Source organism: Salvelinus fontinalis, chromosome 40, assembly GCF_029448725.1.
Source record: "Salvelinus fontinalis isolate EN_2023a chromosome 40, ASM2944872v1, whole genome shotgun sequence".
NCBI lineage: Eukaryota > Metazoa > Chordata > Actinopteri > Salmoniformes > Salmonidae > Salvelinus > Salvelinus fontinalis.
The window spans coordinates 5,998,944-6,020,271 of NC_074704.1; the positions used below are offsets into that span (position 1 = coordinate 5,998,944).

A 21,328-nucleotide genomic window follows, 5' to 3' on the forward strand; every position below is an offset into this window, starting at 1 on the left:
TCAAGTTCACCCTCATATCTGATTCTCTGCTGGGCAGCCATATCAAGTGCACCCTCATACCTGATTCTTTGCTGGGCAGCAATATCAAGTGCACCTCATATCTGATTCTCTGCTGGGCAGCCATATCAAGTGCACCCTCATACCTGTAATGATACATCATGTAGATGTATTTAATGAACAGACTAGGTATATAGTGCTCCATCCTACATGGTGTAACGATACATCATTAGGATGTATATCATGAATGACCACTAGTGGCTAACATAGTTAAGAAATATTCACTTCATTTTAATTCAAATAAAATTATGTTGCATTAATCAAAACTTATTGTAATTACAGCCAACGTTTTCCTTGTATCATTGCACACCCTGCAAATCACCAGCAGAGGGCGATCAATAAAAAAAAAAAAAAAAGCACATTCCCTCTGTTGGTAAAGCTTACAAATTGGATCATAACTCTCCAAGTAGCAGAGATCCCACTCTGTAACTGTGATAGGTATACTACAGCTGTAGAGTATTTCATGTTCATTTCATTTGATTGATTTAGCCAGGATAGTCCACTCAATAACAATTGCCACTGTTTTCCAGGGTCCTGGGTTCCATACAATCAATAAAAACATTCACCTCACCAAGTTGTCTAGATAAAATACACATACAGAAAGCATATACGGCGTACTCATTAGCACACATAGTAAAGCAGCAGTTAAAATCACAGCACAGTTAAAAGCCTTTCAACAATATATTAAAACATTTGACCAAATCAAATATGATACATTTTATATAATAAGAAAAGTGTTACTGAAATCAAAATACTATTACAGAGCAAGTAGTAAAGCTTCACATGACACACATTTCTGCTTTGTTAAATGTTTATATTTGATCTTAAAAGAGGCCTGAAGCATCTAATGATGAAACATTATATTGTCTTAAAGGAGGACTGTAGCATCTAATGATGAAACATTATGGAGTCTTAAAGGAGGACTGTAGCATCTAATGATGAAACATTATGGAGTCTTAAAGGAGGACTGTAGCATCTAATGATGAAACATGATGGAGTCTTAAAGGAGGACTGTAGCATCTAATGATGAAACATGGAGTAACAATACATCATGTAGATATATATATAATAAACGTCCACTAGTGGACACATTCCTAATATTGAGTTACATCCCCTTTTGCCCTCAAAACAGCCTCAATTTGTCGGGGCATGGACAGTACAAGGTGTCAAAAACATTCCACAGGGATGCTGGCCCATGTTGACTGCAATGCTTCCCACACTTGTGTCAAGTTGGCTGGTAGTGAATCTCTACCCCGAATAGCTCGTTACGTCTCATCCCACAGACGCTCAATTGGATTGAGATAGCTTGTGATCGATCTGTTGAAGACCCCTGACTCAATGTAGACAATTTGATTTCATGTTGCATAAACAAACACACACATTTTCAGTCAAAAACATGCTTCAGAAAACAGCGGGCTATACTTGTGAACATAAGCATTTAAAGTTATACTGAACAAAAATGCAACATGTAAAGCGTTGGTCCAATGTTTCATGAGCTGAAATATTTTTTTTTATTTAACTTTAAATGCTTGCTTATGTTCGCAAATATGGCCTTTATATTCGATCATGTGATTTCATGTCCTCTTTCCACAATGAGAGCAGTGGTATGGCTTTTATCATGTGTCCTCTGGTGTGACTTCAGGCTCCCTAACAAGGTAAAAGTAATTCCACATTGAGAGCAGTTGAAATGTTTCTCTCCTGTGTGTATTCTTTCATGTGTTTTAAGGCTCACTAACCACCTAAAACTCTGTTCACAATGAGAACAGTGGTAAGGCTTTGCTCCCGTGTGTATTCCTTTATGCTTTTTCAGGTACCTTAACCGGGTAAAACTCTTTCCACACTGGAAGCATTGGAAAGGCTTCTCCCCTGTGTGTATCCTCTCATGCTCTTTGAGATGCCATGACTGGATAAATCTCTTTTCACACTGCAAGCATTGGAAGGGCTTTTCTCCCGTGTGAATTCTCTTATGTTCTTTCAGCTTCTCTAACCGTGTAAAAGCATTTCCACACTGGGAGCATTGGAAAGGCTTCTCTCCTGTATGTGTCCTCTCATGTGTTTTCAGGGTCAATAACCACCTAAAGCTCTGTCCACAATGACAACAGTGGTAAGGCTTCTCACCTGTGTGTATTCCTTTATGCCTATTCAGGTCCCTTAACCGGGTAAAACTATTGCCACACTGGGAGCATTGGAAAGGCTTCTCTCCTGTGTGTATTATCTTATGCTCTTTCAAATGTGATGACTGGATAAATCTCTTTCCACACTGAGAGCATTGGAAAGGCCTCTCTACAGAGTGTGTTCTCTTATGCTTTTTCAGGTCACCCGATGAGAAAAATCTATTTCCACATTGGGAGCAGTGGTGTGGTTTCACTGGTTTGGGCATCTCTGGGTCTGGTTCCCCTGAAGTACTCCCGCTGTCAGAGTAAGAGGCTGGTCTCTCTCCTGCCAAAGACAGAGCATTTGGTTAAACAGAGAGACCAAAATGAAACAATATGATTCAACTATCTTCTTATGAGGTTTAATCCAGACTAGATACCTCATTATTTACATTTGACTAATTTAGCACAACGCTCTTATCCAGAGAGACTTACAGAAGCAATTAGGGTTAAGTGCCTTGCAAATGGACAGATTTTTCCCCTAGTTGGCTCTGGGATTCGAACGAGGGACTTATCATAAGCTCCTAGTTCCGAGTGGGAAAATTTCACTTGATTGACCCTCTAAATCGGAATTACAAGTGGGAAAATGTTACTCGAGTTGTGACGTTTTACCACTGACCTTTGACCTTTTCAACCAAAATCCATTTTTGACAATGACAACCTTCTCAATATTTATAATGTGGCTAGTTTGACCAACGTCAATGCTAAGCAAGCTAGCTAACTTTATTATTAGCTAAATGTTAAATCTTATTGGGTTGAAGAATTGTTTTGAAATTAAAAGCACTTGAAAACGTCGGACTTCCCACTTCCCAGTTTCCCAGGAGGACATGAATGCACAATAGTTCCACCATGTCAGAGAAAATGAAGGTGCTGATTGTAAAAAGGATTTAATAAATTTTGTACGAATATAAATCAAATGTGGAATGCCACGAGGTTGTAGTTCATTATATTTGGTATTTTATTAGGAAAAAAAGCCGATAGCGATTAATTGGCCGATTTTTTATTTGTATATTTGTAATAATGACAATTACAACAATACTGAATAAACACTTTTATTTTAACTTAATATAATGCATATAAAATCTATTTAGTCTAAAATAAATAATGAAACATGTTCAATTTGGTTTAAATAATGCAAAAACACAGTGTTGGAGAAGAAAGTAAAAGTGCAATATGTGCCATGTAAAAAAGCTAACGTTTAAGTTCCTTGTTCAGAACATGAGAACATATGAAAGCTGGTGGTTCCTTTTAACATGAGTCTTCAATATTCCCAGGTAAGAAGTTTTAGGTTGTAGTTATTATAGGAATTATAGGACTCCCTCTCTCTATACCATTTGTATTTCATATACCTTTGACTATTGGATGTTCTTATAGGCACTATAGTATTGCCAGCCTAATCTCGGGAGTTGATAGGCTTGAAGTCATAAACAGCACAATGCTTGAAGCACAGCGAAGAGCTGCTGGCAAAACGCAGGAAATTGCTGTTTGAATGAACGCTTACGAGCCTGCTGCTGCCTACCACCGCTCAGTCAGACTCCTCTATCAAATATCAAATCATAGACTTTACTATAATATAATAAACACACAGAAATAAAGCCTTAGGTCATTAATATGGTCAAATCCGGAAACTATCACCTCGAAAACAAAACTTTTATTCTGTCAGTGAAATACAGAACCGTTCCGTATTTTATCTAACGGGTGTTATCCCTAAGTCTAAATATTGCTGTTACATTGCACAACCTTCAATATAATGTCATAATTATGTAAGGAAGAAATGGTCTTCACACAGTTCGCAACGAGCCAGGCGGCCCAAACTGCTACATATACCCTGACTCTGCTTGCACAGAACGCAAGAGAAGTGACAATTTCCCTAGTTAAAATAAATTCATGTAAGCAGGCAATATTAACTAGATATTAATATTAACTAAATATGCAGGTTTGAAAAATATATACTTGTGTATTGATTTTAAGAAAGGCATTGATGTTTATGGTTAGGTACATTAGTGCAACGACAGTGCTTTTTTCACGAATGTGCTTTTGTTAAATCATCACCCGTTTGGCGAAGTAGGCTGTGATTCGATGATAAATGAACAGGCACCACATTGATTATATGCAGCGCAGGACAAGCTAGTTAACCTAGTAATATCATCAACCATGTGTAGTTAACTAGTGATTATGTTAAGATTGATTGTTTTTTATAAGATAAGTTTATTGCTAGCTAGCAACTTGCCATGGCTCCTTGCTGCTCCTTGCTGCACAGGTGGTCAGCCTGCCACGCAGTCTCCTCATGGAGTGCAATGTAATCGGCATCCAAAAATTACGATGACCAATTATGAAAATTTGAAATCGGCCCTAATTAATCGGCCATTTCGATGAATCGGTCGACCTCTAGTTTGGTCACATAATTTCTCAATTTGCAGTAAGTAAACCAGTCAGATGTACAGCCAGACTTATTAGCCACTCCTTTTGCCCCATCTCTTTCAACCATACAGTTTTTCAATTCCTCATCAATCCATATACATCTACATGACGTATTGTTACACCATGTAGGAGCAGTATAGACCTAGTCTGTTCATTATATACATCGACATAATGTATTGTTGCACCATGTAGGAGCCGTATAAACCTAGTCTGTTCATTATGGCCAAAAGTTTGGAGAATGAAACAAATATTAATTTTCACAAAGTCTGCTGCCTCAGTTTGTATGATGGCAATTTGCATACACTCCAGAATGATATTAAGAGTGATCAGATGAATTGCAAAGTCCCTCTTTGCCATGCAAATGAACTGAATCCCCAAAAAACATTTCCACTGAATTTCAGCCCTGCCACAAAAGGACCAGCTGACATCATGTCAGTGATTCTCTCATTAACACAGGTGTGAGTGTTGAAAAGGAGGGTGGTGCTTGGAATCATTGTTCTTCCTCTGTCAATCATTGTTACCTGCAAGGAAACACGTGCCGTCATCATTGCTTTGCACAAAAAGGGCTTCACAGGCAAGGATATTGCTGCCAGTAAGGTTGTACCTAAATCAACCATTTATCGGATCATCAAGAACTTCAAGGAGAGCGGTTCAATTGTTGTGAAGAAGGCTTCAGGGAGCCCAAGAAAGTCCAGCAAGCGCCAGGACCGTCTCCTAAAGTTGATTCAGCTGCGGGATCGGGGCACCACCAGTACAGAGCTTGCTCAGGAATGGCAGCAGGCAGGTGTGAGTGCATCTGCACGCACAGTGAGGCAAAGGCTTTTGGAGGATGGCCTGGTGTCAAGAAGGGCAGCAAAGAAGCCACTTCTCTCCATGGAAAACATCAAGGACAGACTGATATTCTGCAAAAGGTACAGGGATTGGACTGCTGAGGACTGGGGTAAAGTCATTTTCTCTGATGAATCCCCTTTCAGATTGTTTGGGGCATCCGGAAAAAAGCTTGTCTGTCCCACAGCCTCAGGCAGGCAAATCATAAACTAATCTCCACTGGAAAAAAGTATCTAGACATTTTTACCAAATGCTTTTAGTCTAACATTTGGTTTGCAACATTTGTACAAACTATCTGCCTCTCCAACCTCTGCAACAATGTTGCAATTCAGAAATGCGATCTACAGCCTGCCTTGGAGAATAAACATCACCGGATGAGAGCAACCTTTTCTGAGCCACTCGAAATCAAGCATCATCATCACTATTACGGATATATTTAAAGAAGTTCCAATAGAAAAAAAGTTAAACGAAACTGCATCTGGTTTGCTGTCATTCCAGCTTCAGAGTTTGATGTGATTGTGTTAACTAGCTAGCAAGGGAGAAGCACGTTAGCCAGCCTGCATAGTAACCATTTCTGTTTAGAACAAACAACCAGTGTGCCTGGCTAGAAACTATGCCAACAGAAGGGACAACCAGTGTGCTTGGCTAGAAACTATGCCAACAGAAGGGCCAACCAGTGTGCTTGGCTAGAAACTATGCCAACAGAAGGGCCAACCAGTGTGCTTGGCTAGAAACTATGCCAACAGAAGGGCCAACCAGTGTGCCTGGCTAGAAACTATGCCAACAGAAGGGACAACCAGTGTGCTTGGCTAGAAACTATGCCAACAGAAGGGCCAACCAGTGTGCTTGCTAGAAACTATACCAACAGAAGAGCCAACCAGTGTGCCTGGCTAGAAACTATACCAACAGAAGAGCCAACCAGTGTGCCTGGCTAGAAACTATGCCAACAGAAGGGACAACCAGTGTGCTTGGCTAGAAACTATGCCAACAGAAGGGCCAACCAGTGTGCTTGGCGAGAAACTATGCCAACAGAAGGGACAACCAGTGTGCTTGGCTAGAAACTACGCCAACAGAAGGGCCAACCAGTGTGCCTGGCTAGAAACTATGCCAACAGAAGGGCCAACCAGTGTGCTTGGCTAGAAACTATGCCAATAGAAGGGACAACCAGTGTGCTTGGCTAGAAACTATGCCAATAGAAGGGCCAACCAGTGTGCTTGGCAAGAAACTATGCCAACAGAAGGGCCAACCAGTGTGCTTGGCAAGAAACTATGCCAACAGAAGGGCCAACCAGTGTGTTTGGCTAGAAACTATGCCAACAGAAGGGCCAACCAGTGTGCTTGGCTAGAAACTATGCCAATAGAAGGGCCAACCAGTGTGCTTGGCTAGAAACTATGCCAATAGAAGGGACAACCAGTGTGCTTGGCTAGAAACTATGCCAATAGAAGGGCCAACCAGTGTTCTTGGCTAGAAACTATGCCAACAGAAGGGCCAACCAGTGTGCTTGGCTAGAAACTATGCCAACAGAAGGGCCAACCAATGTGCTTGGCTAGAAACTATGCCAACAGAAGGGCCAACCAGTGTGCTTGGCTAGAAACTATGCCAACAGAAGGGACAACCAGTGCTTTTGTCTCTAAACCTCAGAAAATATAACTAAATACTGTCTTATTTCCGGACTACAGTGCATTCGGAAAGTATTCAGACCCCTTCCCTTTTACCACATTTTGTTACGTTACAGCCTTATTCTAAAATGGATTAAAATATTTATTTTCCTCATCAATCTACACACAATACCCCATAGACACTAACAATCAAAGGGCAAAACAATTCAATGAGTTAAATTCAGAATTGACCAAAGTTAGCTCGCTAACTCTATCTCGCTACGTAATATACCCCTCAGACCATAGGCGGAAATCCCAGGGGGGACGGGGGGGACACGACCCCCCCATCTTGGGAAAAATACAATTTGTCCCCCCCAATATATCACTGTAAACATAACTATGTAATTTCAATAATATTAATAATACGCAATGAAAGCACTTGTGCTGATTATAGACACTTAATAGCGCATTTAAATTTCAAAAGATTGCGACCCCCCCCGCCCTTTGCCTCACAATGGTTTGATCCACTGCCAGTTCTTTAGCTGGCAAGGTAATAGAGGGTTCGTATCTACTGTCCGAAAGGGACATGTACGTAACTGACGTGAGGTTAATCCAGTCAATCCATAGCAGGTCCATAGCAATGTTATTTATTTATTTTTATGTTGGCAGGGTTCACACACTAGTTGAATTTGCAGAGCTAGCGCGCAAACTAAAGCAAACATTAACTATCAAGCTAGCTAGTACCTATTCCATTTATGTGGCGTCGTCAAAGATGGAATCTTTGCTATCGTCAGTTTATTCCAAGATCAGCATGCAGCTGTAGTGCTTCGACGTCCCTGTGATAAGGTTAGCAATAAACTGAAGTCCAAACTGAACAGAACAGAACTACACTCTCTTCTACCATTGTCTTAAATATATATAATGGTCTCGTTGCAAAAGATAAATTGTCGCTAGTGAACTTTTTTTATTTTATTTTATTTCACCTTTATTTAACCAGGTAGCAAAGATTATAGCAAACACACAGAAACGGAATTGGTGCTCGCTAGCTTTACAAATTCAGCTATTGTTGGAAGCCAGCCAATATGAAACAAACTATTTAAATTACAAAAGGTTGCAGCATGTGTTGTGTAAATGTGTGTGTGTGCAGCTAGGCCAGCCAGCCAGCCAGGTAGAAAAATGGCAGAAAAAAGTAAGAAGACGGACATCAGAGTATTTGTCAGTACACCAAAACGCATAGTAAGAACTCTAGTATCCTAATATCTCAAAGACTAGTTGATAAAATGTTCATAAGAAAGAAGTGAAATGCTAATGGAAATGTTTCACAATGATGTCATTAGGCAGAGCAGGCAACAGATGGCACACAGACAGCAGAGCTGGGGACAGATATGCAGGGACAGACTGGCAGAGACAGGGAGTCTCAGGTAAGTTTGTTGAGTCTTTGTTTGGCAACATTATGAAAGGTTCTCAATTTTTTTGACTTGTAAAATAGGGACATAATTGGAAAATGCCATGGATACCCCCACTCTCAACTTAAACTGGTGACTAAACTAAGATTTGTTTACGGCAATGGTATTGCTGTTGTGATTAATTGTGTAGTTTTGGGTACCGGTAGTTAGGAGTACGGCAAACACCTTATTTATTTTCTAGGAGACCGGCTGAGTCAGTTAGGGGGGTGAAAGGGAAAGAGCCAGGAAGAGAGACTTCAGAGGACAGTGTCACAGCCACGGCAGGACCAAGTGTCACCCTTGTTGCCAGCAGCACCAGTATAGGGGACAGTGGCACAGCATTGTCCAGTTACCACAGTGATGGCACAAAACCATATCAGCCACACCCACAATTTATAGAACCGCAAACTCTTGCCAACAGAGTGTTGACGTTTCAAGAGAGATGGTTTCGCGATTTCCCCTGGCTACATTATAATCCATCAATAAAAGGAGTGTTGTGTTTTCACTGTAGCCAAGGGTTTTCAAGCCAGCCATCTTTTGGCCAAAGAGCTGATGCTGCCTTCATTAGTGCAGGATTTAGGAACTGGAGAAAAGGCATTGAAAAGTTCACAGCACATCAAAATTGCCAAACCCACCGCCACTTTGTAATTGTAACAGCACACCAGCTAAATCCAATCAGTGTCCAGTTATGTCCAGCGCGTGGGTTAAACAGCTGGATGACGCAAGGCATTGCCTGATGAAAATTGTTAGTTCGGTGCGGCATGTAGTAAGACAGGGACAAGCCTTTAGAGGCCACACGGATGACAGTGGGAATTTATACCAGATTTTGAAACTTAGGGCAGAAGAGGATGATCCCATTTTACTGAAGTGGTTAACAGAGCGTACCACAATGTACACAGGCCCCAAAGCACAGAATGAAATTCTGAACATCATGGCCAATAGTCATTCGAGGCATTGCAGCTGAGATTAGGTCTCTTCCGATTGTACAATTTTCATTAATTGTTGATGGTACTCAAGATGTCTCTGGTGCTGAACAGGAGAGTGTCTGTCTGCGTTATGTTGACCATGACCATGTCCCTCACAAGGAGTTTATTGGGCTATACAGGGTGTCGGAGACAACAGGCGAGGGCATTGCGAAAGTGCCAACTGATGTGTTGTTGAGGAAACCCGCAAACATATGCTCGGTTCTTTTGTTCAGTAGTGTGTATAGCAGTGGTTCTCAACCTTTTTGGGGTACTGGAACCCCTGCATATTTTGAGGCAAGGCAGGCAAGGTTTTGAGCAGTCCTCAGGGATCTCCACCCCCTCTATATTATATGTAAACTTACTGGAAACCTTGTGGTACTGACTACATTCATTACACTTTTTTATTTCACGGACCCCTTGCAATTAGTCCATGGACCCCTGTTTGAGAACCCCTGGTGTAATTGATATTTGTTCTTTTGTTTAGTAGTTTTCAGGACACTTACAAATGATTTATTTCATGTTATTTTATTTAAAATGGCCTACTTTGTGCGACATACTTGTCCATAGCTGCTGTTTGAAGAGTTGAGACACTGGCTGAGTTGAGACACTGGCTGAGTTGAGACACTGGCTGAGTTGAGACACTGGCTGAGTTGAGACACTGGCTGAGTTGAGACACTGGCTGAGTTGAGACACTGGCTGAGTTGAGACACTGAAGGATATTTTGTTTGATTTATTTGGGTTTTTCATTGAAGTAGTTATTTTGCTTTTAGAACTACTTATTTTAAGCTTTTTGTTCTTGCAAAGATATTGTAGACTCAGGCCAGGTGGACATATTTAATGACTATATAAATGTATCAGAAAAAGTCCAATTAAAAGGTCAATTCAATACGGAGACCAACTTTGTGATGGTTCTCAATGGAGATTCTTTTAGATGTGATCACACCATGTTCATTGTATTTATGAAAACTACACCCATACAGTGTACAGTACCATTGTCACCTACTGACCTTTCTTGATATTGCTGGTTGTAAGTACGAATACCTGCATACATACTGGACTGGTAAGGAGCACTGCTATAACTATTATTAGTAGTAGAATTATAATGATTTAAACATTTGAACAAGTTGGGAAAACCCTTCAGTTAACTACTGTACCTATCAATTATCCAGTTGTGGGAATTATGGTTCCTCAATATACATTTAACAACGTATGCTATGTGTTACAGCACTACTTTTGGTGTCCCCCTCAGGAATTGCTCTTGAGAAAATTTAATGTAATTGTCCCCTCCAAGGTTGATCTCAGATTTTCGCCACTGCCTCAGACGGGATACAACAGTTAAACTAAATGTATTGGGCATTTATAAATTATAGTCTCCAAGAATCAATGGATATGCCTTTATTAGGCCAAACGTAAACCTCTTTAATTAATTATTAGCCCAAACGTATACCACGGGAGGTGGTAGCATCTAACGATTGGATTTAAGCATTTCCTGGGCACCGCTCGGTGGTGTAAGGGACGACCTTTTAAAGAAACACTGCATACTGACTATGGATATTCATTCTACACTGCATACTGACTATGGATATTCATTCTGACATGGAATACGTGCTGCTACAGTGATACAGATTTGGTCATCCAACGCATTCGCTATGGAACGCAGTAATCCAACGCATTCGCTATGGAACGCAGTAACCCAACGCATTCGCTATGGAACGCAGTAATCCAACGCATTCGCTATGGAACGCAGTAATCCAACGCATTCGCTATGGAACGCAGTAATCCGACGCATTCGCTATGGAACGCAGTAATCCAACGCATTCGCTATGGAACGCAGTAATCCAACGCATTCGCTATGGAACGCAGTAATCCAACGCATTCGCTATAGAACGCCAGAGACCCAATCTTATTAATAAATTAAATAATGAATAAAGGGGTCTAAGTTCGAGCAAGGCATATATATCATTACTTTAAAAATCCCCAAATGTATGGAACAATCACAGATTAGCTCCTTCAACAATTCCTACAGTACTGAACATCATATTCACTTGTAGAACTTCAGTAGAATGCCCCTTTAAAAAACCCACATTAGATCAACAACTGCAGCGCTTGTGCCCCTGTTTTTAAGACAGTACTCACTGGTGGTAATCGGATCTTCAGGCTCGTCCTCCTCCTCATCCCCGTCTTCTTTTACTCCCAAAACGTCTTCCTCTTTTGAGACAGCCTCCTCTTCTTCCATTATACCATCCTCCTTTTCATTTAATGTGATAGCCTCCTCTTCCTCTTTTACTCCAAAAGGTTCTTTCTCTTCTTTCACTGTAACATCCTCTTCTTCTTTCAATGTGATAGCCTCCTCTTCCTCTTTTTTAATTCTGAAAGAGTCTACCACCTCCTCTTCCATTGTGTCAGGCTCTATCCCCTCTTCCTTTTTTACTGTGACAGCCTCTATCCCCTCTTCTGTTTTCACTGTGACAGCCTCTATCCCCTCTTCCTCGTTCACCGTGACAGCCTCTAACCCTTCTTCCTCTTTCACTCTGACAGCCTCTATCCCCTCTTCCTCTTTCACTGTGACAGCCTCTATCCCCTCTTCTGTTTTCACTGTGACAGCCTCTATCCCCTCTTCCTCGTTCACCGTGACAGCCTCTAACCCTTCTTCCTCTTTCACTGTGACAGCCTCTATCCCCTCTTCCTCTTTCACTGTGACAGCCTCTATCCCCTCTTCTGTTTTCACTGTGACAGCCTCTATCCCCTCTTCCTCTTTCACTGTGACAGCCTCTATCCCCTCTTCCTCTTTTTCTGTGACAGCCTCTGTCCCCTCTTCCTCTTTCACTGTGACAGCCTCTATCCCCTCTTCCTCTTTCACTGTGACAGCCTCTATCCCCTCTTCCTCTTTCACTGTGACAGCCTCTATCCCCTCTTCCTCTCCAAAAGGTTCTTTCTCGTCTTTCACTGTAACATAATTTTCTTCTTTCACTGTAATATCCTCTTCTTTTACGACAATGTTCAGACCCAGAGCTTCTTTCTCCATCCAGCAGACCTGTTCTTTAGCAGGGGGGGAGTAACTTAGTGAACTCATGGTCGGGGATGTTAGCTAGCTAGCTAGCTAGTTAGCATTTGCAACTAGCCTGGTGCTAGTATACCTTTTTTGACAAATTGGTCAATTTTACAAGCAAATGACTTTTACGTTAATACGTACACATAATTGTCTTTAAAACACTGATTAATATTTACAAGAATGGTCAAAAGAGCTTAAATGTTCCGCTTTCATGTTGACTAACAAGCTACCGAAATGGTTGAATAAGTAGCCTTGTTGGTCGTTGAAGAAGCGTCCAGTCCCGTCCACTAGATGACACGTCACGCAAGAAGCACCACATGAAATACTCACATCGCCATCTGTTGACTGGAGTGCGTAACGCAGTTTCGACAAATATTCATGACATTGTTTATTCTGGCAAACAATTTAAAAATAATTAATTTAAAAGCAACCAGATATTATGTTTTCTCTTATAGCCAATAAGGCCATTAGGCATGATTAGCTGACAGGTTGACGAAGGTGGCATTTTCTGTGCTAAACTGACCAAGACACTCCACCAACAACAAATTAAATCAAATTTTATTGGTCAAATGCACACATTTATCAGATTTTCTTTCTGGTGTAGCGAAATGCTTATGTTCCTAGCGCAACAGTGCAGTAATATCTAACAATACATAACAATACATACACATCTAAAAAGTAAAATAATGGAATTAAGAAATATAGAAATATTAGGATGAGCAATGTCAGAGTCCAGAATATAAATATATATGTATGTGATGCTGGGTATAGACATTATGTAGAGGTTCCTGATGTTAGCATTGCCAAAGCAAGTGGAATAAGCAATTACGAGTTAACAGTTAACTCTCCCATCTCGACAGTCTTCACAGTTCCACTCACAGATTGTACGTGTGCTCCTGCAGGCCTGTTTGAGGGACAACTGGACAGAAACACATAAAGTATTCTTGGACTTCAGCTGAGACTATCCTCTTTACAAGTACATGGGAGGGGCCATTTTAACAAGGGTCTTGACAAAAATAAAAACAGTTTGGGTAGAGGGGGGGGGGGGGGGGGGGGTCATCTTAAAATTAGAGAGCCTGTACCAATCCCATAATCATCCCCTAAAACCTATGCCCTTGTGGACGTCTGAGGGGGATTTGATTTGGATAAGCAATATGGTGTAACTGTAACCTGGGGGGGTCAAAGTGGATCATCTCAGATCTCCATAAGTGTTTAGGGCGTAGGTTTTAGGGGGGTGATTTGGGATTGGCCCAGGCGCTCCACTTCTAAATTGACCCACTTTATGACAACAGTTTTTTAATGGATCCTTGAAGCTGACCCTTTTTTTAAAACCTGAGATTAATTGCTGCTCTGGAATGTCTCCTGTTGTCATATTTCAATAACACTGTTTTCTGAGCGTCATATTTCAAAAACACAGTAAAAAATGTGTGATAGAAAAGTCTGACTGTCTCTATTATCATTCAGTAGATCCCATAGAATTATATGGTCACTCCCAGTAAGGTCAACTTAGAATTATATGGTCACTCCCAGTAAGGTCAACTTTGAATTATATGGTCACTCCCAGTAAGGTCAACTTTGAGTGGTTGATATCCCAGGCTTATATGCGCTGTGCTCAGGAGCCTGGGGACAAGGTGTCTGTTTATTGACCATGTTGAGTGGTTAATGTGTGGTCTATCTATGGTCAGAGGGAGCTGGGGTGCAGACGGTGAGGGGAGGTGGAGAGGACGGTGAGGGGAGGTGGAGAGAACGGTGAGGGGAGGTGGAGAGGAGGTGGTTGGAGGTGGAGAGGACGGTGGGAGGAGGTGTAGAGGACAGTGAGAGGATGGTGGAGAGGATGGTGAGAGGAGGTGTAGAGGACGGTGAGAGGAGATGGAGAGGACGGTGAGAGGAGGTGGAGAGGACAGTGAGAGGAGGTGGAGAGGACGGTGGGAGGAGGTGGAGAGGACGGTGGGAGGAGGTGGAGAGGACGGTGAGGGGGGGTGGAGAGGACGGTGAGGGGAGGTGGTTGGAGGTGGAGAGGACGGTGAGAGGAGGTGTAGAGGACGGTGACAGGAGGTGGTTGGAGGTGTAGAGGACGGTGGGAGGAGGTGGAGAGGACGGTGAGGGGGGGTGGAGAGGACGGTGAGGGGAGGTGGTTGGAGGTGGAGAGGACGGTGAGGGGGGGTGGAGAGGACGGTGAGGGGAGGTGGTTGGAGGTGGAGAGGACGGTGAGGGGGGGTGGAGAGGACGGTGACAGGAGGTGGTTGGAGGTGTAGAGGACGGTGAGAGGAGGTGTAGAGGACGGTGACAGGAGGTGGTTGGAGGTGGAGAGGACGGTGAGGGGGGGTGGAGAGGACGGTGACAGGAGGTGGTTGGAGGTGTAGAGGACGGTGAGGGGAGGTGGTTGGAGGTGGAGAGGACGGTGAGGGGGGGTGGAGAGGACGGTGAGGGGAGGTGGTTGGAGGTGGAGAGGACGGTGAGAGGAGGTGTAGAGGACGGTGACAGGAGGTGGTTGGAGGTGTAGAGGACGGTGGGAGGAGGTGGTTGGAGGTGGAGAGGACGGTGGGAGGAGGTGGTTGGAGGTGGAGAGGATGGTGGGAGGAGGTGGAGAGCAGGGTGAAGGGAGGTGGTTGGAGGTGTAGAGGACGGTGAGGGGAGGTGGAGAGCAGGGTGAAGGGAGGTGGTTGGAGGTGTAGAGGACAGTGGGATGAGGTGGTTGGAGGTGTAGAGGACGGTGGGAGGAGGTGGTTGGAGGTGGAGAGGATGGTGGGAGGAGGTGGAGAGCAGGGTGAAGGGAGGTGGTTGGAGGTGTAGAGGACGGTGAGGGGAGGTGGAGAGCAGGGTGAAGGGAGGTGGTTGGAGGTGTAGAGGACAGTGGGAGGAGGTGGTTGGAGGTGGAGAGGACGGTGGGAGTGGAGGTGTTTGAGGTGGAGAGGACGTGAGAGGAGGTGGTTGGAGGTGGAGAGGACGGTGGGAGTGGAGAGAGTGAGGATAGTGGGAGTGGAGGTGGTGGAGGTGTTTGGGGTGGAGAGGACTGTGGGAGTGGAGGTGGTGGAGGTGTTTGGGGTGGAGAGGACGTGAGGGGAGGTGGTTGGAGGTGGAGAGGACGGTGGGAGTGGAGAGAGTGAGGACGGTGGGAGTGGAGGTGGTGGAGGTGTTTGGGGTGGAGAGGACTGTGGGAGTGGAGGTGGTGGAGGTGTTTGGGGTGGAGAGGACTGTGGGAGTGGAGGTGGTGGAGGTGTTTGGGGTGGAGAGGACGTGAGGGGAGGTGGTTGGAGGTGGAGAGGACGGTGGGAGTGGAGAGAGTGAGGATAGTGGGAGTGGAGGTGGTGGAGGTGTTTGGGGTGGAAAGGACAGTGGTGGTGATGGTGGTGGAGGTGTTTGTGGTGGAGAGGACTGTGGACTCTCAGCCACTTGGCAGTGTTGGCACTACTACTTTCTACCTGACGGGTAAGATGACATCCCTTCTAATTATACAATCAATCAAACTAACTCAATTATATGGTTATTATATATATATATATATATATATATTTTTTTTTACATCAGTCGTTGTCACAAAGTGCTTTAACAGTAACCCGGCCGACACCAGAGAATCCCAGGACATACAGGGCACCACTGCTGCTGCCATCTCTTTCTCCCTGTGTGATGTCATATCCTGTTCCCGTTTAGGCACCTAGCCAGCTGAGTGCCGGTGAGCTCTTCCGTCAACATGAGGCTCCTGCTGCTCCCGCCCCTAATACACACACACACAATTAGGAACGCTCCCCAATTTCCATGTTTGTGTGTATTGGTGTTGTGTGCCAGAGAAAAGGAGTCTGGTATGGGGGGAGGACATAGTGTTTCCCTACACCCTACCATTACCCACTACTGTCACCTTAACCCCATTACTGTTAAACCACACACCACTAAGGTTCCAACATGACGTGTGTCTTGTGTTTTAGAGGAGGAGTTGAAGGAGAAGCCTCGTACCTACTGCAGCACCCAGAGCTCCACGCCATGATGGCCAACTTCTTGATATTTTTTATTTTTTTGCGACGTTGCTTTTGTTGAATAAACCTGGGTCAATGGAAACCTGCATACTGTCTTGCTGGAAGATCCATTTGCAGCTAAGTTTATTAACCATTATTTTACCAGGTATACTAATAGAAAACAAAATATCTTATACACTAAGGACCCGGGGAAGAGTTGCAGGGTAGAGGAGAACAGAAGAATGTGCCTATTTGAAAGATTAAAAAAATAATAAACTCATGACGTAATTATAGAAAAGGTTGAACACCTGTTCTAGGGCAGAAAGGTTGGAGACCCCTGCTCTCGGGCAGAAAGGTTTGGAGACCCCTGCTCTAGGGAAGAAAGGTTGGAGACCCCTGCTCTAGGGCAGAAAGGTTGGAGACCCCTGCTCTAGGGCAGAAAGGTTGGAGACCCCTGCTCTAGGGCAGAAAGGTTGGAGACCCCTGCTCTAGGGCAGAAAGTTTGGAGACCCCTGCTCTAGGGCAGAAAGGTTGGAGACCCCTGCTCTAGGGCAGAAAGGTTGGAGACCCCTGCTCTAGGGCAGAAAGTTTGGAGAGCCCTGCTCTAGGGCAGAAAGGTTGGAGACCCCTGCTCTAGGGCAGAAAGGTTGGAGACTCCTACTCTAGAGCAGAAAGGTTGGAGACCCCTGCTCTAGGGCAGAAAGGTTGGAGACCCCTGCTCTAGGGCAGAAAGGTTTGGAGACCCCTGCAGAATGGGCCTGTGTTCTACGATTGGGTGTTTGGGGTCTCTGGTTGGCTTTTAGTGTATTGATGTGTATAGATAGTTGTTTTAACCACAGGGCTGATCTATAAAAAGAGACCTTGGTCTGTAAATGCTAAAGAAATAAAAAAGCATTGATGTGTATAGTTTTTGTAACTACAGGAACATCTATAAAATATACCTTGGTCTTAGCATGACTAAAGGTTAAATAAAAAAATACAACAACAAATCAGTGTCCTCAGTCCTGGTACCTTCAGTCTGGCGTCAGACCCTATCAACAGATATAAGAACATTCCAGAACATTCAGTATCAAGTCAAGTGACCATCGACCCATACACAAGTAAAGTGTCACAATTAAGATCAGTGGAAATCATGTGTATTACAGACAGGGAAAATATAGAAATAAGCTAAGCATTGTGTCAATTACTCTTAACTGAATATAAACTGCATTCATCTTAAATGTCCCCCAATACAGCTTGTTTTTGTTTTCTGTTGCAAAACATTTCACTATGGTGTGCACTAATGAATATGACCCGGAATTAAATCTCCACGTGATAAAATTGTCTTCCTGTGAGGTTGAATCCAAATCAGATCACTCGACCTGAGGTCAAGTTTATTACTACGACAAAGACAAACTGTGCGACTGTCACGCCTGTTATGTTTGCTCCTTATATAATGACAAACCGGGCCGTAGGTTTAACTACTTTTAATGAACATATACTTCAGCTAGAAAACTCCATGTTTAGCCATCCAAGGCATTCGTGAACCATCCGCCCCGTCCGCATAGTCTGCTGGGTAACGTAGTCTAAATGTTATTAACACACAACGCCCTGATCTGTTTCACCTGTCTTTGTGATTTTTTAAAAAAGAGCATAAAATAGCAGTTTGTCAAAGTAAAAGCTGTCTGACTCTACCTAATGTTACCTGACCATCGTTCCAGCTAGCTAGCCTTCACCAGGCTAGTTGTAAGGGCCATGGGCCACCAACAAGTAACGTTAGTTAGACAGGGATCTTATATTAAAAGCAACCAAACTTTGATCTAAAGCTAGCAAGAAGAAGAAGAAAAAAACAAGAAACACAACTTTTGTCAGTTGAAAGATAATGCTGGGCTTACCTGTGATGTTGTACAAAACCATTTAAGTCAATCATTCATTTTGTGGAAATCCGTGTCAATGGTCTTTCATAGATAAACTGACTTGCTAAGTCATTTGACTAAGTTTCTGATACTGGCTGGGTTTAGTTAATTTGTAACCATCTACAAACATACTCCACGTGTGAGCTTATTACTTCCTGTTTATGACCTGTTGCTACAGTGGTTTACTTCTGTCTGCAAGGCTGGATGGGCTGATGGTGAAACGGGGAGTAAGAAACTATATATATATATTTGATCTGTGTTCCGTAGCGATTAGCAAAGCTACTCTGACTGCCACCAAAGTGCTGTGAACTTGCTTTCATGTCGGGGGTTGTTGTTGGACGGCCAACGTGTCCCAGAGCCTGTGGGCCTTGCCAGAGACCGGGGGGAAACGTGAGGTGTGCTCACTCACTCAATTCATTCTTTTTTTTTTTTTTTTAAAGGAGCTAAACATCTCAATTCATATAAAAGGAGACATACGTTGCTGTTCAGAAGTTGGAACTAGAGGTACTGTTGAACCGGTATTGTTGAACCGCAATGACAAACATTTTGTGACAATTGCCTTTGTTTATGGCACTAATTGTTTTCTTGGTCTGTTATCTTTACAGGACCATACTATTCCCTTAAAAGCCTGTAAGATACATATCGAATGTAAACAATAGAGCAACCGCATCACTGGTAAATGGCACTAGAGAGTGCTCGAGTAACGACACACACACCGAGCCGGAGTTGAAAAATTACCATGTAATTACAGAGAACACACACATTCAAACGGACATATTGGTAGTCTACAATCAAATGAATTTATTTCATATTCAAATGTCTTGAGATTGAAAAATCCAAACTACACTTTCATCAAATGTATATAACCGGTTCATTCTGAACATCACTGAACTACATCACTAGACACAGGTTTCTTCATTATTCATAAAAAAAAAAAAAAAAAATACCAGGCAAGTTAATTAAGAAAAAGAAATCTTATTTATGACTTCTCTCCTGTGTGTAAAGGCTTCTCTCCTGTGTGTAAAGGCTTCTCTCCTGTGTGTAAAGGCTTCTCTCCTGTGTGTAAAGGCTTCTCTACTGTGTGTAAAGGCTTCTCTACTGTGTGTGTTCTGTTATGTGATTTCAGGTAATCTAACCTGTTAAAACTCTTTCCGCACAGGGAGCAGTGGTAAGGCTTCTCCCCAGTGTGTATTCTCTTATGCTTTTTCAGACAACTTGATTGAGAAAAACTCTTTCCACAAACAGAGCAATGATAAGGCTTCTCCCCTGTGTGCGTTCTTGTGTGGGATTTCAGGTGGGATGACTGGGTAAAACTCTTTCCGCACAGGGAGCAGAGGAAAAGCTTCTCTCCAGGTTTTTCTCCTGTATGTATTTTTTCATGCTCTTTCAGGTACTTTGCTAAGGAAAATCTCTTTCCACACTGGGAGCAATGGTAGGGCTTTTCTTCTGTGTGCGTCCTTTCATGCTGTTTTAGGATCCCTACCTTGGTAAACCGCTTTTCACACTGAGAGCAGTGGAAAGGTTTTTCTCCTGTGTGTACTATTTTATGTTCTTTCAGGTGTGCTAACCGGGTGAAAGCCTTTTCACACTGAGAGCATTGGTAAGGCTTCTCGCCTGTGTGTATTATTTGATGTTGTTTTAGATTCTGTAACCAGGTAAAACACTGTCCACACTGGGAGCATTTGTGAGGCTTCTCTCCTGTATGTATCCTCTCATGTTTCTTTAGGTCCCCTAACTGGTTAAAGCTCTTTCCACAGTAGGAACAGTGGTGTCGTCTTGCTGGTTCGGACGTCTCTGGCTCTGGTTCCTCTGAGTCTGGTCTCTCTCCTGCCAAAGACAGTGTTTATTTAAAGTAGAACTGACAGCATTTTAACTCATTTGCAGATATGAAACAAACAGACAATCATAATCAGTCAAAATTATAAAATCCCCAATTTATGTTACAAAACCAACTTTGAGAGGTTTTTAAAAATAGGTTATATTTGACTCAACATTCCATGACGTACACTAAGGCATTGTTGGCAGAATAGATGGATACAGTTCAATGCATGAATAATATAATTCACCAATACATTTCTTAGTAGTCAAAAAAATATTGCTCTCAGGTTGTAAATCCCAGCTGGCCTGATACACTGTTTGCTGCCTCCATTCAGGATGCACTGTTTCAGCTTCAATGACTCAGTATTTGGACAAAAAACAGACGAATGTAACTAAGGCTGGGAATGTCAATACAATCAGACGAGCAAAAGGGCAATGATCACAAGTCAGTCATAATGTGGCTAATAGGCTAGCGTATCTATTTATGTAGCTAAAAACACGGAGCTTAACGCTAGCTAGCTAACAGGAGGATGTGATGTCATTGGAGGACTTGGGTGAGTGACTGACTCCCGCCCCCCCTCGTATAGTTTTTTGGTGGCTACACAGCTAGAGATGCAGGTGTCATTTGGTTAGCTAGCAAGAACGACTGTTATCCAGTTAGCATATATCTCTCGGGTTCGCAAATTCACTCTGGCTATTTACTCCAATTTCATAACACTCTCGTCTGAGTGTACCAGAGCGCAGAATAACTGATGAATTTACGAACGCGAAACACCCGTTGAATGAATATATATATATATTTTGTGTAATTTATTTATTTAACCTTTATTTAACTAGGCAAGTCAGGTAAGAACAAATTCTTATTTACAATGACGGCCTACATCGGCCAAACCCGGGACGACGCTGGGCCAATTGTGCACCGCCCTATGGGACTCCCAATCTCGCCGGTGTCAGTAAACGTTGTTAAAAGTTACACTGGGGTTGATATCCTTGACCTGTTTTTTTTACTGCAGTTCTTCACCCCCTTGATTGCTGAATCATTAACCCATATTTTTAACCTGACGAAGATATCTGGTACTACCCCCATGGTTTGTAAGGGGGTCCATGTACTCCCCCTAACCTGATGAAGATATCTGGTACTACCCC

General features: G+C 43.0%; 2 protein-coding genes across 2 annotated transcripts; both read right to left on the bottom strand.

The window, feature by feature from the left end:
- Positions 1-287: 287 nt before the first annotated feature.
- Positions 288-12,786, bottom strand: LOC129839890 (zinc finger protein 436-like). Its single transcript, XM_055907595.1, has 2 exons — positions 11,604-12,786; positions 288-2,496 (listed from the first exon to the last, which is right to left on the bottom strand). The coding sequence occupies exons 1-2, from the start codon at positions 12,538-12,540 to the stop codon at positions 1,622-1,624; spliced, it is 1,812 nt and encodes a 603-aa protein (XP_055763570.1). The 5' UTR covers positions 12,541-12,786; the 3' UTR covers positions 288-1,621.
- A 6,359-nt stretch (positions 12,787-19,145) lies between these two features.
- Positions 19,146-20,198, bottom strand: LOC129839212 (zinc finger protein 135-like; the record flags this gene model as incomplete). Its single annotated transcript, XM_055906519.1, has 1 exon — positions 19,146-20,198. A coding segment is annotated over one exon (855 nt), but the record flags the coding sequence as incomplete, so codon positions are not given.
- Positions 20,199-21,328: the final 1,130 nt, after the last annotated feature.